The sequence below is a fragment of the Marmota monax genome, unplaced genomic scaffold, assembly GCF_021218885.2.
Source record: "Marmota monax isolate L192 unplaced genomic scaffold, Marmota_monax_Labrador192_F-V1.1 WCK01_AAM20220418_F8-fsc00186, whole genome shotgun sequence".
Lineage (NCBI taxonomy): Eukaryota > Metazoa > Chordata > Mammalia > Rodentia > Sciuridae > Marmota > Marmota monax.
The window spans coordinates 330,336-351,798 of NW_026694725.1; the positions used below are offsets into that span (position 1 = coordinate 330,336).

General features: G+C 43.3%; 1 protein-coding gene across 1 annotated transcript; it reads left to right on the top strand.

The window, feature by feature from the left end:
• Positions 1 to 916: 916 nt before the first annotated feature.
• Positions 917 to 10,043, top strand: Kcna1 (potassium voltage-gated channel subfamily A member 1). The gene is made up of 2 exons (XM_046424199.2): positions 917 to 2,186; positions 2,559 to 10,043. The coding sequence occupies exon 2, from the start codon at positions 3,136 to 3,138 to the stop codon at positions 4,621 to 4,623; it is 1,488 nt and encodes a 495-aa protein (XP_046280155.1). The 5' UTR covers positions 917 to 2,186; positions 2,559 to 3,135; the 3' UTR covers positions 4,624 to 10,043.
• Positions 10,044 to 21,463: the final 11,420 nt, after the last annotated feature.

Genomic DNA, 21,463 nt, shown 5'->3' on the forward strand with positions numbered 1-21,463 from the left:
AATGTTTATTATGTCTATTAGGGTTTTGTCCATTAGGATTCTAGCAGCAGTGGTAGCAGGAACAACAACAACAAACCACCAACAAAACAACAACAAATCAAGAGACTTGACCATACTGTTCAGTGCAGTTTCAACGTTCATTTCTGCCTGGTTTCTCTGTTTTGGGGGAGATTGGTGTGTGTGTGTGTGTGTGTGTCTTTTTTTTTTTTTTTTTTTTAGCAGCAGTGCAGACAGGGATCAGTGGAGTTACCGCGTGAGATTGAGGAATATGTGTGTGGAAGGTGCGAAAAGGGCAAAGTTTAATGTCGGAAGGAGGAGTACTCTATAAGACGACTCATTGTTCATAGAAGAAAAGCTGGGGTACAAAATCTGAGAGAGGGAACAAACACTTTTATTTTTCTGAAAGGAATGCTGGAGTCTGAAACTGGAGGAGGGATTTAACTAGTTCCATACCCGAGATTCTTGTGCTGCCTGGGTAACCCCTTGGAGGCCCCTGCTTTCCACTAGCCAGGGTAGTGTGGGGAGGATGCAATCATTGGCTTTGATTAAAGAGGTGGGTGGTGTGGGCGGTAGGCAACGTGAACAGTGGTGGTGTGAAGGGGTGTTCCCAAGGCCGCGCGAAGAACCAATCAACAGCGACTCTGGCTCTTTGCTGGCTCCTTAGAGAATCCGCAGCAGCTGAAGTAAGAGCTACTGACTGCCTCCTCCAGTGCTGCGCCTCTGGGGGCGCAGCTCCGGCCGCACTCCCAGGACGCCGCGCACGCCCCCGATTCGCGCAGCCTAGCGCCTCTGTGGGGACCCTTTCCCGAATAAGTTGCAAGCCTTGAAAGTGAATCTGTGGAAGTCAGAAGGCCGGGGAAAGAGGCTGCGGGAGGCGGGACGGAGGGTGGGAGGTGAGTAGGCGACTTGCTTCTCAGATTCGTCCCAATTAGCAGCAAGTTGGCAGACAACCCCACAAACCCACGAAGCCTTCGGTCCGCCACAAGTCACATTCTCTATATTTCAAAATAATCTGATTGTAAGGAAACTTCAACTCCCGTGGTAGGTTACAGAAGGACCGACTCAGCACCACTGTCTTCCAGTTACACTACACAGAAGAAACCCAGTGATCCTCAACTGCAGAGCTCTACCTACATCTCTGAATTCGGCCGGCGGGGAGAAGCGAGTGGGCCCAGCGGAGAGCCCCCTGGAGGAGGGGCGGGATGGCGTATAGAGCAGTAGGATGGAAGTGGATTATTGTGGGACTGCACAAACGCAAACCCATAAGAGGAGTTTTGCCAGGAACACCACCTCCTGCATTGCGTCGGACCTGACCATTTCCAATGTGAAATTCCCGGGGAAGGTCGCGCGCGGCTAGGGGCCCTGCGTGGGTGGGGCTGTGGGCCGCAAGGGAAGTAAGAGTCGGTGGTCGGTTTTTCTGGTAGGTGAGGGAAGAGCTGTGCTGGCAAGGGTGGGAACTGAATGACAACCCCCTCTCTGCCAAACCACCCCCTCATATTTTCCATCTACCTCCTCGCTCCTGCCCTCCCCCGCCCTCCCCAACCCACGCCCGGGTGGGCCAATCGCTGCTCCGCATTCCAGGCGCTTTCTCAGGTTTCTGCTGATCTTGCAGCGCCCAGAAATGGACCGAGCGGACCCGCCGCCGCACGCACCCTGCCCCATTCGGAGCTCCTAAAGGCTCCTGGCGCGTCGTGTAGCCTCGGAGAGGTCCGCACTGTGGTGCGGAGAGCAGAGGGGACCGGAAAGCCATGTAGATCCAGGCTTTTGCCCGCCCGCCTCCTTCGGGATCGAATCAAGGGCTCCCATAGTGTTAGGAGGGGGCGAGTGCTGTTTATCGTCATTTGCTTCGGAGATTGAAGAGAGGGTGGCAGTTTTGCTTTTCAGCCCCGCATTCTCCGGAATCCCTGCACGGGAGGCAGGACAGTATCTCCAGGTTGCTGGCATTGGGTGAGAATGGGGGTAGAGGATGGACATTTCCGCGGTAGCTGCTCAGTAAAGCGATTGTCCAACTGAGAGGGACACTGGACCAGCGGACCCACCAAGGGGGCGAGTTGCCCTGCACCTCTCAGATGCTGCTGCAGCTACCGCCACTGCTCGCGCCCCGGTACTGCAAAGGCGACCTGCCGCATTCCGACTCGGGCTCTCCGCCGGCTCAGCACCGCCCCTGCGCCAAGCCGGCCGGCCAGGTAGGGGGCTCCCCAATTCCGGGCTGCAGAGGAGGGGGTTGGGGTGACCGGGCGGGGGAGGGCGAGGATACGGAGGATGCTGCCGGGGGACCCTGAACTCCCCCAGCGTCTCTCAGAGCTTTCCCGATCTTCAGTTTAACGAAGTTGTAAACAGATCGGCTGTTGGGCATTGGGGAAAGTGGGGTGGAAGAGCCCCAAACTTGGATTTCTGGGTGTCTGCGTGTGTGTCTGTCTGTGTGTATGTGGTAACCCCAGTAAAAGTCCAGTGTTTTCTATAAAAGCTAGAAGTCTGTGCTCTTTGGTGTCTGTAGGTCCGTCCCATCTGAATGCTTCTGATTTTCTACCCCCGTATCACTTTCTATTTCTCTGCAGCGTCCATCGATCGCCCTGGTGGGAGCTTAGAAGGCGGCAGGCGAAGAGGGGTAGGAGGGGGTAGAGCCAAGGAGCAGCAGAGGGGGTGGAAGGCGTGGGGATCTGCTGAGCTGGCACTGCACCCGGTCCTAGGAGGGCTCACGGAGGGGAGGGGAGGCCAGGGCGAATCCCCGAAGCGATGGCCCGGTCTGCTAGAACAGCACTGCGTTAAGGCACCTTGGATCAGGAAGAAATACTAAAATCACCCGCCCCCCACCCCCGCTCACCCCAAGCAAAACCAGAGCGCAATCCCCAAACCCAACCCTTGAAAAAAAAAAAAAAAAAAAAAAAAAAGCTGCACTGGGACCCGCAGGAAAGGGGGATTCCAAATTGAGTACAAGGCAGGGTGGAGGGGAAGGTAATAGCAAGTGAAGTTGCGGATCTCCGGACCTGCTGGCTTCGAAACCCCTCCCCCTGAGCGTGGGGGAGACGCACTCTCCGGTGGGGGGGGCGCTTGGGTCCCCCCCACCCCTCTTCCCTCGCTCTTTCTCATCCCGGGCTCTCTGCTGGCCTCGCATCTCTGCGCCGGGCTTCCACCATGACGGTGATGTCGGGGGACAACGTGGACGAAGCTTCGGCCGCCCCGGGCCACCCCCAGGATGGCAGCTATCCCCGGCAAGCCGAGCACGATGACCACGAGTGCTGTGAACGCGTGGTGATCAACATCTCCGGGCTGCGCTTCGAGACGCAGCTCAAGACCTTGGCGCAGTTTCCCAACACGCTGCTGGGCAACCCGAAGAAACGCATGCGTTACTTCGACCCCCTGAGAAACGAGTACTTCTTTGACCGCAACCGACCCAGCTTCGATGCCATCCTGTACTACTACCAGTCGGGGGGCCGCCTGCGGAGGCCAGTCAACGTGCCCCTGGACATGTTCTCTGAGGAGATCAAATTTTACGAGTTGGGCGAGGAGGCTATGGAGAAGTTCCGAGAGGACGAGGGCTTCATCAAGGAAGAGGAGCGCCCCCTGCCCGAGAAGGAATATCAACGCCAGGTGTGGCTGCTCTTTGAGTATCCCGAGAGCTCGGGGCCAGCCCGGGTCATCGCTATAGTCTCGGTCATGGTCATCCTCATCTCCATTGTCATCTTTTGCCTGGAGACTCTCCCCGAGCTGAAGGATGAAAAGGACTTCACGGGCACCATCCACCGCATCGACAACACCACGGTTACCTACAATTCCAACATCTTCACAGATCCCTTCTTCATCGTAGAAACCCTGTGCATTATCTGGTTCTCCTTTGAGCTGGTGGTGCGCTTCTTCGCCTGCCCCAGCAAGACAGACTTCTTTAAAAACATCATGAACTTCATCGACATTGTGGCCATCATCCCTTATTTCATCACCCTAGGTACCGAGATAGCTGAGCAGGAGGGAAATCAGAAGGGTGAGCAGGCCACTTCGCTGGCCATCCTCAGGGTCATCCGGTTGGTAAGGGTTTTTAGAATCTTCAAACTCTCCCGTCACTCTAAGGGCCTCCAAATCCTGGGCCAGACCCTCAAAGCTAGTATGAGAGAGCTAGGGCTGCTCATCTTTTTCCTCTTTATTGGGGTCATATTGTTTTCTAGTGCAGTGTACTTTGCCGAGGCGGAAGAAGCTGAGTCGCACTTCTCCAGTATCCCCGATGCTTTCTGGTGGGCGGTGGTGTCCATGACCACTGTAGGATACGGTGACATGTACCCTGTGACAATTGGAGGCAAGATCGTGGGCTCCTTGTGTGCCATCGCTGGTGTGCTGACAATTGCCCTGCCCGTACCTGTCATTGTGTCCAATTTCAACTATTTCTACCACCGAGAAACTGAGGGGGAAGAGCAGGCTCAGTTGCTCCATGTTAGTTCCCCTAACTTAGCCTCTGACAGTGACCTCAGTCGCCGCAGTTCCTCCACCATCAGCAAGTCTGAGTACATGGAGATCGAAGAGGATATGAATAATAGCATAGCCCACTATAGACAGGCCAATATCAGAACTGGCAATTGCACCACAGCTAATCAAAACTGCGTTAATAAGAGCAAGCTACTGACCGATGTTTAAACAAACAAACAAACAAAAAAGTCAGCCAACAAAAAAGCCCCACTCAAAAGACTTAAAGAAACAAAACAAAACCCTAGTGACTCTGTCACACTTTGTAGATACTTTACTGAATAGTCTTTGAATGCTCTAATTGTCAATGCATTGTTGCATTGTGGATTTTGGGCGTGATGAACTGAAGCTTTCAAGACCCATGGAGGGGGGAAACCTATTTTCATTTTATTTAAAAAATGGGAAAAGGAAGAATATTTTCTAAAACTGGCTTTAAAATTTCAGTTCATGAATTAGTCCAGGTAAAATAAGATTCATATGCTTTCCCATTCTGAAACATTTCTAATTCTTTGGCTTCTTTAATTTTTTTTAAAATTAAAAACCAGATGATCACTTAGAAATATAAAATTAAAACTTGCATGGGACTCCAATATAAAATCTTTGCAAACTGCACAGTACTTTTAAGACAGTGCATCAGATGTATTATATGTAACATGACATACCAGCCTCATGGGCAAAGAACAAATGTTTTTATTTTGGTCGACTGAACTGCATACTACAAGGCGAACAAAACCAAAACTACTTAAGACTGGTTCACAAAGCACCTATTATAAATCTGATACTGGTCCTGATTGGTAGGGATTTTCCCTCTGCCCCATTCTTCCTCTAACCCAGACTATTCTCTAAGAAAAGGATAACTGAGTTAAATTAATTGATTCATCTGCAGTGCTGCTAAGTTTTCTCAAGTGCAGATGAGCGCCAAATACAGGTCATTTCTCACCAGTCCTGCACCTTGACCCCTGACCTTCAGAACTGGATATAAAACTTTAGCCTCCTTTTTGCAAGAGAGCACAAATGGAGTTAAATGTAAGCATGTTTGAATCTGATAACATTTATTTTATTATCGCATGCTAAGAACGTTAACCCAGATGATAGGGAATAAGCTTACGTTGAAATTGACTCTTCTAAAAATAGATTATTTTTCATTTGCATTCACCAAAAGTGCACTCCTTCATTTATTAACAATTTTATTAGTAAATAAAGTACTGTATTTAAGTGCATATGTTAGTCAGATGGGAACAACCAACTTTTCGGAGCTCAAAGCATGTTCTCTTATTCAGCATTATGGCCTATTTGATTAAGATGTACCTTAAATTAGTTAATGCATGATTTCAGTAATAAAAATTTTAAAAAATAAAAATTACAAGTCTGTGGGATGAAAGGCCCAAAAGAAATAATGGGGGGTGGGGGTGGGGGATACTCAGTCAATTTTCCTGCCTTTGCTCAGGGAAATGTCAGGTTTCTGTGTAGGTGTAGGCAGAGAGAGGACCAATATGCCCATCCCTTTAAAGGGCAACTATATGGAAAACTAAAATAAGTCATCAAGGTATATATAGTGATACCTAAGAACAAGTATTCTTTCTAGCTGAAGATAAACACAAGCAAAACAAAAACAAACAAAAAAGGTGCAATATTGCATGTTTTTGGTGCATTCTTAGGATGTAAATGATAATGTTTATCTATTGTATGCATCCAAAGCAGAGCTGATTTCTTTTTGCAGTCATGATTTGAAGTCTGCAGAGACTTCAGCCCTCCCCTTGAGGCTCCCTGAAGAAACTCAACCAATTGATTTAATAGTTGCTTAGTGCCTTTATCCTGTACCCACAGTGAACTGCAGAAAGTGCCTCCATAACACAGCTGAGAAGTTACATAACAGAAGGGAGGAGGGGTTGGGGCACAGATATTTTGCTTTTTGTTTTGTTTTGTTTTGTTTTTGTTTTTCCATCCTCACTCTCACTTCACCACTGTGAGAAGACCGCGCTACCCTAAACTCTGGAGAGGAAAGATCCAGGAGAGTGCTGTCTCACTGGTCATCACTGGACTCGGCCCCTTTGGCAGCCTGACTCTGGACAGGAACTGAGACCCATCTTTGAACCGGACGTGAACCGTGAACTTTTTTTTCCCTCTTCTCCACCAGAAGCCAAGATAAACTCTTTGGAAATTTGTTTCCTATGGAGGGCCTCTCCGGACATGCAGTTTCCTAGGTCCAATGTAGTGTTCCTGGTACATTTCCTTACTCTTTCTCAGTTAGCTACAGCACTTTGCAAATCTCTGATAGCCTGATTTTTTTCAGGCATCACTGTGGAACACTGGGTTCACCAGGACCTTTCCTAGGCCTTCCCTCCTGACCCACCCACCCTCTTTTGATGTTTCCTGTGATGCTCCTTTGATCATCCCACCTGGCAGTCACTTTCACAGGCTGAGCATCTACCTTCTGCTGCCCCAGTCACCCAGCTAAAAGAACAGTGGGGACCTCATGCCCAGCTGACAGAGAGCCACTTAACATAGGCCTCTGGAGCCCGGCAGCTGTCCACCAGTGGAGAGGCACTCAGCCTTTATAAGGACACCAAAGTGGGGAATCATCATTCTGCACTTAGCATGTGGCTGCCTGCTGCTGACCGCCTTACATTCCTGCCCAGCTTCTTCTGGAATCTTCCCTGTGACTTCTATCCTTTTCCCCCCATCCTGTCCTCAGACTAGCAGCGAGGCAATCAACAAGAAACCAGAGCGGCACCCAGGCTGGCTGACTCGATTGAAAGAAAGAATATGGATATTAGATTTCCCTGTGCAACTTTTATTTCCCTGTAAGATGAACACAACACACATCCTGGAAGATGAGGGGCCTAGAACTACACAGCCTCTGACTACAGGGCATTAAACCTTCCCCTGTGATGTATTCTCTGCATTTGAACCTTAACTCATCCTGACTATCCATCTCTTTCGTCTTTGCTTAAAAGCCCCCAGTTGATGAAAAAGAAATGCCAACTGCTTCCCCAATCCCTGGGGATCTCTTGATTTTTATTTTGACTTTGAGGTCTAGGACACAACAGAACTCAGAACGCTGCATTCTGTCAACAGCAATAATCCACTAAGTACTATGGAATGGATGGGTTAAGGATGAGAAAAAGGGACCAAGACTCATGAGACTGTCTCTGGCTACTTGGTATACCTCTCACAGTTATACCTTGGACTGGCTGATTCTTCTGCATGTGTTACAGGGAAAAGTGCTGCATGTGGTGAACCTGTCAGCCTGGGATTAGGGATGAGCTGTTGTTATGAATTTGGGGTGGTATGGGAAAAAATGTATGCTGCTTATCCATCTTAGCTCATTGCATTGAATTCAGTGAGAACAGTGTACAGGGATTATCTGTGTAGCATAGGCATGCAACGTTTGACAAAGCTCTTCCCCCACCTCCCTTGCACTGTAATGTGCTGAAATGTCTTTGTAGACCTGAAGGTGCACTTAACAAAACTGCCTAGCAGGGAATGACTATCATTTGGCTTCTTTATTGTATTTACTTTATCAGACTTCTTGCCTTTTCGTCCCCTTCTTAGGGACTGAGCTTTGGTATCTCAAGCCCTGAACACTTGTTTCCTCCAGGAAGAGGAAACTTCTGAAATGCTGATAGCCATAGCTCAGCTCTTCCAGTATGTGGGGGCCCTAGTTCAATAGGGTGGCAGTGGAAGGGTTTGGTCGTACCAGGGCTGTTAGCCATCCCAGAATCTCTGAAGTGGTTAACTCACTTCAAGTGATCTGAACCAGAGAGACCAAAGACATTAACTTCCTCTGTCCTCAGATTTCTAGAAGGCAGATTAGAGTCAGGAAAGGTTTTTGTTTCTGCTTACCCCTTCTTCCCCATCTGTGCATAACCCCCCTGGCTCCCCCTTTGAGACTCGGGTTCTGATGATGAGTTCAACCAGTTCACTGGGAGTGTGTTAGTGGGTTAGCCCAGAAAAATCAGACAAACCAACAGCAAGCTTTTTTCCTCATGGTGGCTGTTGGCAGTTATTTCTTGAAAATGAAATCTTTTAGAAATGAAAAGCCACTAATAGTGAAACTAAAGCACAAGGGACAGCACAATCTTGATTCGCTTGAGAATTAAAGAAAATACATGTAAGTGGTAAATGAGGAGTAGATTTCTCTAAGTAGAAACTTAGTTTTGTCCAATAAGAGCCTTCTTCATGTTTGTGTATAGTTAACAAAATTTTCAACAATTTGTTGACATCTAAAGAGTCAGTAATAATAGTTTCTAACCCTCCCATTTAACATAGGAGACCTCAAAACATATGCTTTCTAAGCAGATTTTTAAAATTTTAATTCTTTGTTTGCTAGATCAGCTTGAACAGAAAGGAGAAAAGGGAACATCAGCAGGAAGCAGTTCTCCATTTTCTTCCAGGAATGACTTATTCCTGGGAGTGGTGGGAATTGGTGGGTGGTAACCATTCATAGCATAAAATTGCTAGAAAGAATATAAACTGCCAAACAGCCACTTTATCTTCTGGCTTTTTCCAAGCCAGAGTGGAATCTTTTGATGTTCATGTTCATTTTAAGAAGACAAATAAACAAACTAAAAATTGAAGTCCAGACACCACCCAAGCTGAATTGCTATCTTGGGAGGCGGCCTCTTGCCTGCCGCTCGCTACGTTAGCACTTGTACCTATATCATGGAATTTCAGGGTATATGTGAACCTGTCCAGCATGACTCAGGTAAATCTTAAAAGAATGTACATTACTTATCACTTTGTAAAGAAGTAAACAGGGGCTGAATTGTTAACCAAAACTGTCCCATTTCTTGGGTCACTGTGCAAACTCATTCAGGGTATTGATGTCAGGTTAGAAGCCTTGGGATCAAATGCCAGTCTCTTTGCTCAGGCAAAATGACCACAAACTTTCTGGGAAAGTCTAGGGTGTTTGTAAAGGGTGAGGCCCTGCTGACCTCAGGACTATTAGCTTTAAGGAGATTAACCCTAGTCACAGTGATTTTCATTTAGGAGCTAACTAGGAGTTTACTTTTATGATGTGAAACTTCAAGGAGTCTAGAAAAGTTTTGTACCCCAATCAGAGGAGAAGAAGAAGAAATGGTGTCAGGAACAAAACACACAAAACAAAACAAGAAAACCCTCGAAGAATATTCCAGGTCAAAAGTTATCTCCTCTCCAAAACTTCAGGAAGCCCCTTTCTACTCTCCAGTGCACTGTTTTGGGACCTTTTATGCTGCTGTAAGTAGACTACATGGAATCTCTTCATGGACATACCTCTAGTATTAAAGAATTTTGGAGGTTAAAAATTAAGTCTTATTAATTTGAAGTGCACCATCAGGACAACAAACCATTTAAGCTGAAAAACTCTATTTTATTTCTTGAATTTGCCAATTGCTTACCCCTTGAGTTAAGGATGTGTGTCTAACCCACTGTGCATCTTCCTTGCCCTAACTGTTTAACACGTCAGGTAGAGGACATTGAATGTTTGAATTGAGAACCTAATTGATGCGCATAGTTTTCATCTATGCAATTTTACTTGCTTCTGTCACTTTACGATCTGTTCATATTTGGCATTAATTAAAGATAATTTTTAAGGATCTTATCATGAAGTATCTTGACTGGTTCTTTGTCTCTTGCTTAACTGGTCTCCTGGGGGCTCTTTGCTGCAGGGTCTCTTTAAATAACATAATGAATCAAAATGATATCTTGAAGCAGCCTGATATCCTTTGGAGCTCACAGGCTGTTTCTGCTGTCCAAGGAAGTACACTGAATTTGCATGTTGAGAATAAATTCAGTTTGGCCTTAGATAAGATCCCCAGTAGAGGCTGATAAAATTTGGTCTGTGAAAAATGGTGGGGGAATCAAGCTTGGAAAAGGAAAAGTTAAATGAAGATCATTGGTTGTGTTTGCTTAAACCAGTTGCTTTTGGTCTGAAATTGTATTTTTCATCCACAGTCTGCAGGAAGGAGTGTGTGTGTGTGTGTGTGTGTGTGTGTGTGTGTGTGTGTGATATACACAGTGCTATGGCCTGGCATCAGATGACTTGAAATTTATACTATGGTGTTAGAAGTGATTGGATATGGAAAACCAAAGTGGTTCCTGGGAGTTCTTTCCACATAATTCTGTGTGTGGTTAACATTTCTTTCTTCCTCTTAGTGTTGTTTTTATTAAAAAAGACTTGTGGGTGCATTTCCTTTTGACGTTTCCTGAGCTTTAGATCTATTTTCTTTATTGTGAATATCACATTTTCTACGAGATCTCTTATGTCAGGGCAAACAGGACTACGTCTTATGACAGGTCTGTTACGTGCCCATGCACCGTCATGGAATTGTCGCATGTTGTGATGGGTTCAAGTTGTCAAAGTTCAGAGATAAAACTTGTGTTTGCAGCAGAAGTTATTATTGAAAGTAAATTATGAGGCTAGGCAGGCTCCCTGTGATTTTTCGGTTATGGTCAGATAACGAGACAGACTAAGCTCTGACAGAGAAGGTGAGAGAGAGATTCATGACAATAGCAGTGGGCACACGAGTCAGGACACACTCTCTTCCGTGTGTGTTTCTTAAAGCTCAGCCTTAGGAAGCCCTTCTTGAAGCAGGTAACTGCCAGGGGGAAGCCTGCAACTGGAAGCTTTTAGAAAAGAAATCAAGCCAGTTTAGGGGAAGCCAACCAGAAGAGTTGTGAACAGACAGCAATGTAGTCTGATCATCGCCCCTCTGCGGCTGGGTAGGGAAGCTGCCTGCTGCAGTCCGGCGCATGTGAACTGACCGGGCTTGCGGGACCACGCTTGATTGTGGAGGGAGGGAGGGAGGGAGGGAGGGCCAGCCTGGTTGCAAGTCCTGTGCAGGTAAGACACAGCTTGGTCAGGTGGCATGAGTGGAAAACGTTCTCTTGAACCATCCTGAAAAACAAGTAATTCAAAAATATCTAATTAATTTAATCTAAGCTATCTTCAATTGTAAGATACATCCTTTGACATATTTGTAAGAACAGATAACAATGACATTTATAACCCATCATCTCATTGCTTCATTCCACTTTCACAGATAGAACAGTGTGTATCTTAGAATGAATAAAAATACATTGATTCTAATGCATGTTCTTATTTGTTTCCTCATATGGTATATAATTGTGAATTCTAAACCCTTTAAATTTGACAGTTTTCTTCAGACCTTACCCTAGACCTGGCTAGAACCTTTACAGTCCTTCCTTCCTTCCTTCCTTCCTTCCTTCCTTCCTTCCTTCCTTCCTGTGCTGGGGATGGAACCCAGGGCTTCATGCAGGCTGGGCAAGCACTCTACCACTGGCCACACCCCTACCCCTGGTTAGAACCTGGAGGTCTTCTTTTACTTGTGTTTTTATCCCACAGTGTTTGGTTTGGCCCCAACCCTACCTCAGGCTTTGCTTTAGGCCTTGGAGATGTGTCAGCCAACAAAGTGATGTGCTCCAAAGGTCGTTTCCCAGTGAGGGCCTGAGACTTAATTATCATGTATGAAATGAGGTTTGGTCTTTCTGTTACTCCCTCTTATCCCTTAAAAGCACTACCTCTATCATCTGACCTTCAGAATCATCACAGCCCTTTGCTTTTAAAAAGTTCAGGGCCATCTGGCAAGCTCAGCTCCGGTGAGGTGAGGTGCTAATAGCAACTGTTCATGTTGTTCTCTTTGCAGTTTTCATATCACTTCCTCATTAATTACTTTTCTTTATTTTCCTTGATGAATTACCTAGGGCCTTCATGGGTATTCTTCTTTCTTTCTTTTCTTTTCTTTTTTTTTTTCTTTTTTGTTGTTGTATCAGGGATTGAACCCAGGGGCACTTAAACACTGAGCCACAACTCCAGTCCTTTTTATTTTTATTTATTTTTTGTTTTGAGTTGGGGGTTTCACTAAGTTGCTGAGGCTGGCTTTGAACTTGCCATTCTCCTGCCTCAGCCTCCTGGGTCACTGGGATTACAGTCTATACCACCATGCCCAGCCCCATTATAGGTATTCTTATTTTGTAGGCAGGCTAAGGGAGCAGGTCTGGTTTTATGGATGTGGCTTAGTGCCTGATACATGATGGGGACTCTGTTTATTGAGCTGATTGTTTGTGGAAAGCATAATATTACATGTTAAAGAAAGTTTATAAGACTTTGCATAGGTACTTAACCTCTTTGAGGCTCTCAATTACTTGTTTCTAAAGTAGAAATATAATACCTCATAAGGTTGCATGGATTAAATGAGATAATATGGATCGATGTGTTTGGTAAATTCTAAATTGTCATGTAAATTTGAGATAGTAATAGAAATGTTATTAATTATAATGATGAAGTGGAGAGCAAGAGAAGGAGGCCATTGGGTCTTCCCAGAGCAGGAGCTGTGTTTTAAAGGAAGATGCCAGGGAGATGAGAGGCTCAAGTCAAAGGACCGACTGACTATATTGTGGTGGGATTTGAGGACTTGGGATGGAGATGTTTTCAGGCGGAAACTTTGTTACATCCTGCCCCAGAGCACTGGGCAGCCCACAGGCCTGAGCTACCACTTCTCATCTTTGTTCCTTCCTTGCTCTTCAACAGATTTCCTATTTTACATCTTCAGCACCTAAATATCAAGGGTTAACTTTGCCATGCTCTACCTTGAGGAACCAGAAGGTATCTAATACTTATATCCCTCTGATTGTCTCATTTCCTCATGTGTAAAATATTGTCTGGTTTGATTTATTTTTCCCCTTCCACCTGTGAATATTGAAAAATAATGCAAGATGTTGCTTGGGTAGGTTTTTTCATATGCTTGTCTGAAAGACACTTTATAAACGTAAAAAAATACTATTCTTAACTGTCCTTGCTAAAAATAAAGCAACTAATTCTCCCAAGCATTTATGAGTCAATATAGTCTTTTCCTGAGTAGCACATACTATAAAGATGTTTATAAAAATTTAACAATTGTAATATCTCTACAGTGGTAGAGCCCTTTGGCAAAATCAATTGAATTTAAACAACAATAAGCCTTTTGTCTGCTTTTCTTAAGGAATTTCATTGTAATTAAGAAGTTGAGTATCTGTTAAAATCTTTGGCTCACAAAATATTTTTTTCTAGACAATGACAGTTGGGGGCTACCTTGAGTTCTTTCACCTATCAGTGATTTTTAAAAATAGATTTTGTGTGGTGTGTCCATGTTTGCTGTGGTAGATATCCTGTTCTCAACGTTGTTTCAATTTATGAGCATTCAATGCTCTCCAGGAACATTTCCAGGAAAACTAATTCTAGTTGAGATTTTTTTTTTTCCCAGAACTAAAATCAGAGATGATCAATGAATAGGGATTTAAGTTTAAGACACGTAGGTTTTGAGCTTAGAGCCAAATCCAACATTTATTAAAAATTCTTGCTTGTCCATTTTGTAAACTAAGAGTGTTTAGAAATCCAAGATGCTTTAAATATCTATAATGGTGACTGCTTATTGTTTTTTTTTTTTTTTGCATCTCATGCATTATCATTATTTCTCTGCTTCAGAAAGGAAGTAATTTTGTTTTATGTGAGTTTCAAAGGGATCCTTTCTGAGACCAAGATTCACTGTACAGTATGTTCTCCTTTCATTATTAACAAGCCAAACACTTTTTTTTTAATCTTAGAGAAAGTTGTGCGTATGTCAGCCCTTCAAAGATGAGACGCCCACTTCAGTTTTTTAAAGATTGCAGGATATTAGCTTATTACTAAAGGACATTTCTAGTAAAGATGGAATAGCTGTCTTAAAAATTTCTACAGGATGAAAATCACATTTGTTGGGGTTTAAAAAAATAATGCTTGCCTTCAGTGGATAAAAAATGAGACCTGTAAACATCATTTAATGTTAGTATTGGTCATTCCTAAACAGAATAGTGTACCTTTTCATAATGATTAGTGTGTTGGAAGAAAGAGTGTTTGCCTACTGCAAAAACCTCCCAAGGGCACATCAGAGCAGACTGCTTTCAGCCAAGAACACCCATTGGATTTGAGGGAAAAGCAAAAACAGGTTGTCTGGCATGTAAAAGTCAAATACTTCAATAATGACTCTTTAAGGTTTGCTGCAAGAGCATGATGGAAAAAAGAAAATGATAATGTTTACCTGCCTAAGGTGGAAAAGTTGGCCAGGAAAACTTTCAAGTCTCTAGTTTCAGATGGATTATTAGGAAATGGGCTGACATTGACTTGGGGAGGACTTGGACACCTGCTGAGCAATAAGTAATAGATCAAGTCACTTATTATCAACCCGAAGTTATTATGGCAACCGACACAGTGGCTCATCAGTTAATGCTGTTTATTGTTAAATGATGGACCATTAAGCTGTTTAAGAAAAGTCATGTACATCATCTCATAGGTCAATTAGGGTTCTGAATGGTCAGCCAGATTGCGGGGGAGTTCATTGTTGTTGTACTGTGGACTAAATTATCCAGAGAGTGTGATGGAGTTCAGTAAGATAGACTCTTGGTAATCACAGATCATACAGATAACAGTCTTGCAGAGAGGAAGATGAGAGGAATACATGAGATGATTTTAAGATAGGATCTTTGAAACCTGAGAATCCTAGTGTTCAAAAGCAAGAAGTATCATTTCATTAGGTCCCAAATCTACATACTGACCTAAAGGCAAAATAATTAAAGATGATTGTTAAAAGTACAGAGTTGTAATGAAGATTAGAGTAAGAATAATGGTGTTTTATTTAATTCCCTTCCTTTATAAACTGGGCACTCTCCACCATTATCACAAGTAACATTCATATACATACACATTCACATTCATGTTCATTTGCAATTACTCTGAAAATGAAAATCTGAATTCCTTAGCCAGTCACAGCAATCCCCAACTTTTCTGGCTGGGCTGACATATGACCTTCATCATTTTGTGTTCCATTCCCTAATTCAGAAAATATAGTAATTAAGATTCTCAATAAATCCTGTTGTTCTTATGTTCTCTCTTTGGAAGAAGAATCTTGATTCTGGTTCTCTTTGAGAGGGGCTGTCATTTTAATTGAAATAGCTCATGGATAACAGAGTTCCCTCTCAAGACCTGGAGGTGGAACATTTCCAGAGTCTATACCTCTTTATCCATTCTGCTGAAGACTGGATTGGGGCATTTCTCACACACATCGCTGGTTCCATCAGAGGTTAAAGGTCGGCAGCTAATTATGCTAGAAGATTAATGTTCATATTCCTATATTCTTAGGTCAACTAACAGAGTTTTGATTTGCTAGAGCATAATCGTTGGGATTGGCAGTTGTAAGTATTCTAATATTTAATGAGAGTCTTAAAATCTGTTTTATTGGAACATCCATGAAAGTAGAATCATGGGACCAGACATTGAATTTGAAGATAGAGAAATGGGACGCTATAAAAAACAAGTGGTGGTGGATGAGTTGCTAGAATTGGAATCATATTCCAGGTATGTTTCATTTCTTATGCTATCATATGCCCAATTATCACTAATTTTTGGAGCCCTTATTCCTTTATCTCCAGGAAGATACCTGTTCCCAGCCCCAGCTTATGCATGTATGTGTGCACATATCTGTATACATACAAACACACCCATGTACACATACGCATACACATCTATATAATGTGACCTCTACTCATCTACCTGTCCATGAACCTGTGCAGGTGTATGGTTGCTCCAATAGGACAGCACTCTCAATTCATCCTGAATATTCATGACCACTCGCTTTAATTAAACAAAGAACAAATTTCATGAAGATATCATGATACCATTTTCCATTTTTTTAAATTTAGATAAATTGTCCACTCAAGGAAAGAAAAAAATGAAACCAACCAGCAGAAGCTGAGGAACCCAGGTTACTCTTCTTTGGGCTCTGGGTCATCACCACAGTGAATGCAGTGAGGATGGCTCTCATTCTGTCCTGTCTGGGTTTACATTGCATCTGCTTCTTGGGCAGCTTAAGTGCACAGTGATGAACAGTGGGCCTGGGTTGGGTTGGACGATTTGTAGGTGGAACCCTGATAGGACCAGACATGTGGCCGTCTCTGAACTTTGTTCTGTTCTTGCATGAGCCACTTTGTTCTACTTTGTTAAATTAAAAAATTAGGCATTTTCTATCTTATGGCTTGCTCAGGAAATGACATTCTTAAGTGGAACACGGGGCCAAAAGTTTTAAGTAATCACTTTGAATTTGCAGAAATTTAGGTATGTGGGCCAATGGCATGTGTCTTACTCCAAAGCTTTTTTTTTTTTAAGTTTATAAAATAGGTGATAATAAAAAGATTGGTTTAGGTGATGCTATGTGGTTGAATCTCCAATGCTAGACAATTTTGATGCTATTGGTGATAAGTTCTGAAGAAAGGTGCTTCCGCCTTGGTAAGCCCAGCAACACTTCTTAAATTTATATGAATGGAAGATTTGTCATAAACATGCGAAAATTCATGTGGTAAATGTTCTAAAGGCATGCAGTTTTAGTCTTAATTAAATTCACACCTCCACAACCTTGGACCCTCTAGCTTTATTTAAACCATAAATTTACAGACCACAGGAAAGGGGTACTTTTGTTTCCCATGTACAACACCCACATAATTTAATGGTATTTTAGTTAAAAGGGGGAGTATAATAAGTGTTCTTTTTCTATCTTTAAAAATTTGTGAAAGAGTTTCATACACATTATTTTATTGGACCCTCATACTAGCAGGTTAGGTGGCAGGTTAGGAATACTCCCCCACCCCCAGGTATAGATTGCATTCCCTGGGAGGCAGACTTGGAGTTGGAGATTGTGCACAGGTAGACTATAAGGTTATTAGAGAGTGCTCTTGGGATGACATCTGAGGGGAGCAAGGAAAGTAGGGGAGAACAGAAGGAGAAGTTGGGCTGTAACACGGTCCAAACAGGCCCAGACATTCTTGCAAGGAGGTCTGAAGCTGAAGGTCCTTCAGATGTATCCTGAGTTGGAGCATGGGGCCAGGCCTCTAGATTCTCTCATTGACCTGTCTTTGGGTACAGATGTCCCAGGAGGAAACATGTCCTCGAGCAAGTAACTCTTTTGAAAGAGGCAATTCCCAGTGAAAACAGATAAGGTGATAAGTTCTCTGGTCACAAAGGATGTAAGGGTTGTGTATCAGAGTGCTGACTGTGGAGGATAATGAGCTTATATGTAGCTATAGGAGAGCCCCCCCCCCTCCGAGGAAGCCAGGGGAACAGTGAGAAGGAGCATTCAGAAGAGGGATCATCAGTTTCTAATAAGCCAGAGTTGACTGTAGTTTATAGATTGACTTGTTAAATGGACAAAGTGCTCGGAGGCCCCTGGAGATGCTCTATTCTAATGCATACTAGAAGGTCTCCTTAAGACTAGCCTGAGCTCTCCTGTATGGATTGAGTTCAATTATTAATCAGAAACAATGTGTGATGCTGGCTAATGCTGCCTAATGGCAAGGCTGGGTAATTGTGCTCCTCCTTAATGCATGTTCAGGGCACAGGTTCGGCTGGAATTGACATGGCCTATTCCTCCCTGTGTCTGGACACCTCTGTGGTATAATGCTTTGAGGTTCCAGAGAAATGCACCAAACCACTTGTGTGACTTAATGCATCTGTATAATATTAGCATTTCCTCTTAATGTGTCACATGGATGATAAAGAAGTGCCTGGAAAGGAGCTAGTGGTAATGGGGGTTTTAAAAGCAAACTCCGAGGCCTTGTGGCACTATCACAGTGCCCCTAAGTGTTTTGTGGCCAATTTAGAACTACTCAGCATGGAATTCATACACCTGCATCTTCATTGTCAATCAGCTTGACATTTGTCCAGAAACGACAGAGTTGTTTAGATTTTTTTTCTCCCCTTGAAAACAGACCTCAGGGAAACTAATTGTTCGGGCAGCTTTGCCCTTGCATCTAAGGAAAAAAAAAAACAAAAAAACCTCTTGATGCCAGGCAGGATGACGCACACCTAAAATCCCAGTGGCTAGGAGGCTGAAGCAGGAGGATTGCAAGTTTGAGGCCAGCCTCAGCAACTTAGCAAAACCCTATGTAACTTAGCAAGATCCTGTCTCAAAATTAAAAAATAAAATAAGTTTTAAAAAGGGCTGAGGATGTACCTCATTTGGTAAAGTGCCCCTGGGTTTCTGGGTTCAATCCCCAGTAAAACCAAACCAAACCAAACTTCTAGGACATGTAACTAATGGTGATTATTATTACTCTGTGGTTTCCAGACTGTTAGCAGAAAATTTGCATTTTGTAAAAAAGACCAGTTTGTTGCATCAGAAACAGATCTGGTCCAGAGTAGATTTGAAACTATTCAGAGAACAAATGGGATTTCCCCAAACTTCTGCCATTGTGTGGTATTGAATCACAGTTGTGTTGGGAATCCAGAGTTTGTGTTTTCAGTTCCAAATCTTAGCAGTTTAATACTTGAAGTTTATAATAAAATGCCAGCTTCTTCTGGTTTAGGTTGTAAAACAGAACATCTAAGCCCATGGATTCCTGCAGTTTGTAAACTAACCATTGAATGAGTAAAATTGGTTTAGCCATATTTAAGTCAAGACAGTTTCAGGTGTTAAAGACCCAGTGATATTTAGAAATTGCCAGAGTTACTGGGGTCATTTGATTACCAGAAGCCTGCAGGTGTCTGTACAAAAGGAGAGAGAAGATAGGGAAGAAATACCTCATAGGTTAGGTCTCTTTTACTTCTGTGTGTGTATGCATGTCCTTCTGGGGAAACTTCACTTCCTTATAGACCATTTTTTCTTACTTTTTTAAATTAAATTTTTTCTAGCCATCAGTAAAAAATAACTTTTTATGTCCTTATTTCTGATTCAGACTTTTAGACAAATGACCTATTGGAAAAGACTGAGCTGGAAAGTCCATTTCTTTCTAGCGCTGTAGAAATATCATAACCATCATTTGATTCTTCTAGAGACATAAGCAAGCCTCCCCACATGGAATGAGGTGTTCTCTTCAGAGCTGGTCACAAATCCAGAAAGTCTCTAAATGAATGAGATCATTACTACTGACTTGGCTTTTGCTGAAGGAAGGTGTTATTTCTATGGAATCAACTGAATAGACATATGGAATTGTAGGGATGGATTCGATTTGGGAAATAAAAATATTTGGTCCTATCTAAGACTCCATAGAGCCGGTCTTGGAAATTGGTATGAATGTGAGGTTCTGAGTCACCTGGGCTTCAGAGCACACCTTTGGCGACCACCTCCTCCAGTCATGCCCCACCTGCTTCAATTACCACCCAGTAGTCCATTCATGCTAGGATGGACTGATTAGGTAATGGCTCTCACAATCCAATCTTCTTACCTCTCAGTACTCCTGCATTAACACTGGAGCTTTTGGTAGACATCTCATATCCAAACCATAACAATATTAATGTATTATAAACTTTATCTTACAAATAGGAAAGTGCAGAGCAATGGAAAATGTTACCTTTTCTTCTTAGTAAGCAACACTTCATACATTTTCGTTTCACAACCATCATCTCCTGCTACTTCGCTTGGTGTACCCTGTATTCATTCCAACCTCACAGAACTACTCACCATTTCTCGAAATTCGATTAGTGACGTATTTATCACCATGTCATCGTACCTGTGGAGGCACTGTACCGTGCTTGATGTTTTCTGGCCCTTCCAGTTTTATTCTTCTAGACATGTATTCGATCCACAAAGATCCAGGTCATGTGTCAGCATCCGTGTATTCCCACAAGACTTTAAGAAATATATTTAAACTAATTTTTTTCTTGGTTCGTGTCACTTCTTACCCTGATTTCTTTTGGGGTAGAAATAATGTTTGGCACACAGTAAGTGTTGGATGAGCACTGAGTGAATAAGGAAAGAAAAAATAATCTGCTCAGGTCCGTGCTGTGGGGGAAGACTCAAGAAAATTTTGCAAGCAGGTAAGATTTTTAAGTGCTTATAATATATTATTTATACAACAGATTTCTTCAAGGAGCTTAATGTTCTAAAGTCTTTAGCTTTGTTTTATCCTTCCAGATGTACCATTTGACTTTTGAAAATAGGGTAAAAAGTTCTCCATCTGTCTGTCATTCCTGTGGGCAGGAAACAGACTTCTCTCCTTCACATGGATCTGTGTCTTCCTGATGCATTTTAAGCTTGGATACATGAAATTCAAAATTACAGTGATAACCACACTCCTTTCAGCACCCCCTGGGAGATGGGAAGGAAATGGAGAGAACTTCCTGGAAAAGACAACGAAACAAGCCTAGAAAAGAAACAGAACCTTCCAAAATGACACCAAATGAATGGCAGAACTCAATCTAGAAGCCAGGAGGCCCAACAGGGTTGAAATATTCTGCTAGAAGTCCAACGATACCTCTTCACAGTGCAGGGGAAACTGCTGTTCTCACTCAAGTCCAAGAGTTGCGTGGGGATTTTCATTTAGGTCCTTTAATTTGTGTGGCTCATGAAAGCTGCCTAACTCTTTAAATGCTCCAAAATTTAAACCAGCCCAAACCAAAAAATTACAAAGAAAGTCATTATACCATAGAAATATGATTTTGGGGGGGGGATATATTTTTCTAAATAAGTTTCAGGTGATTTCGCAGAGCTGCGAGCTCTCTCTTCCCAGGTGGTGTCTGGATCCCTTCATCTGGTCGATTCCTGTCTTGCTCTTCTTGGCTGGGATTGCCTCCACCATCTAGATCTTAGGCTGTTTCTTTGTCCTTTGTGGTGTTTGCAACACCTCCCAATTTAGCATCCTCCTGCCTTTAATGAATGTGCTGTTAGTGTTTCCCCCTCCTACCTCATCATTAATGAAGATGTTAAGGGAAACTGGGCCCATCACCAATCCATGGAACACCCCACTAAACACCTCCCACCACCGGCAACAGAACCATTTATCATTACCCTTTGTTTACACTCCTCTCAACTGTTTCTAATCCATGTGGCAGTGCTTATAAACCAGCTTGCAGTTGTTTTCCAAGGGAGACAGAGAACCCCTTACTTTGCAGCTTTATCTTATTATCAGCAGAGAGCTGAGGACTCACTTGGTGAGAAAGAAGGGATTTGGTGAGGGAAGAATACAACTGCCTGCAGCCTGATTTTCATTTGTTTCTAGTGATTATTTC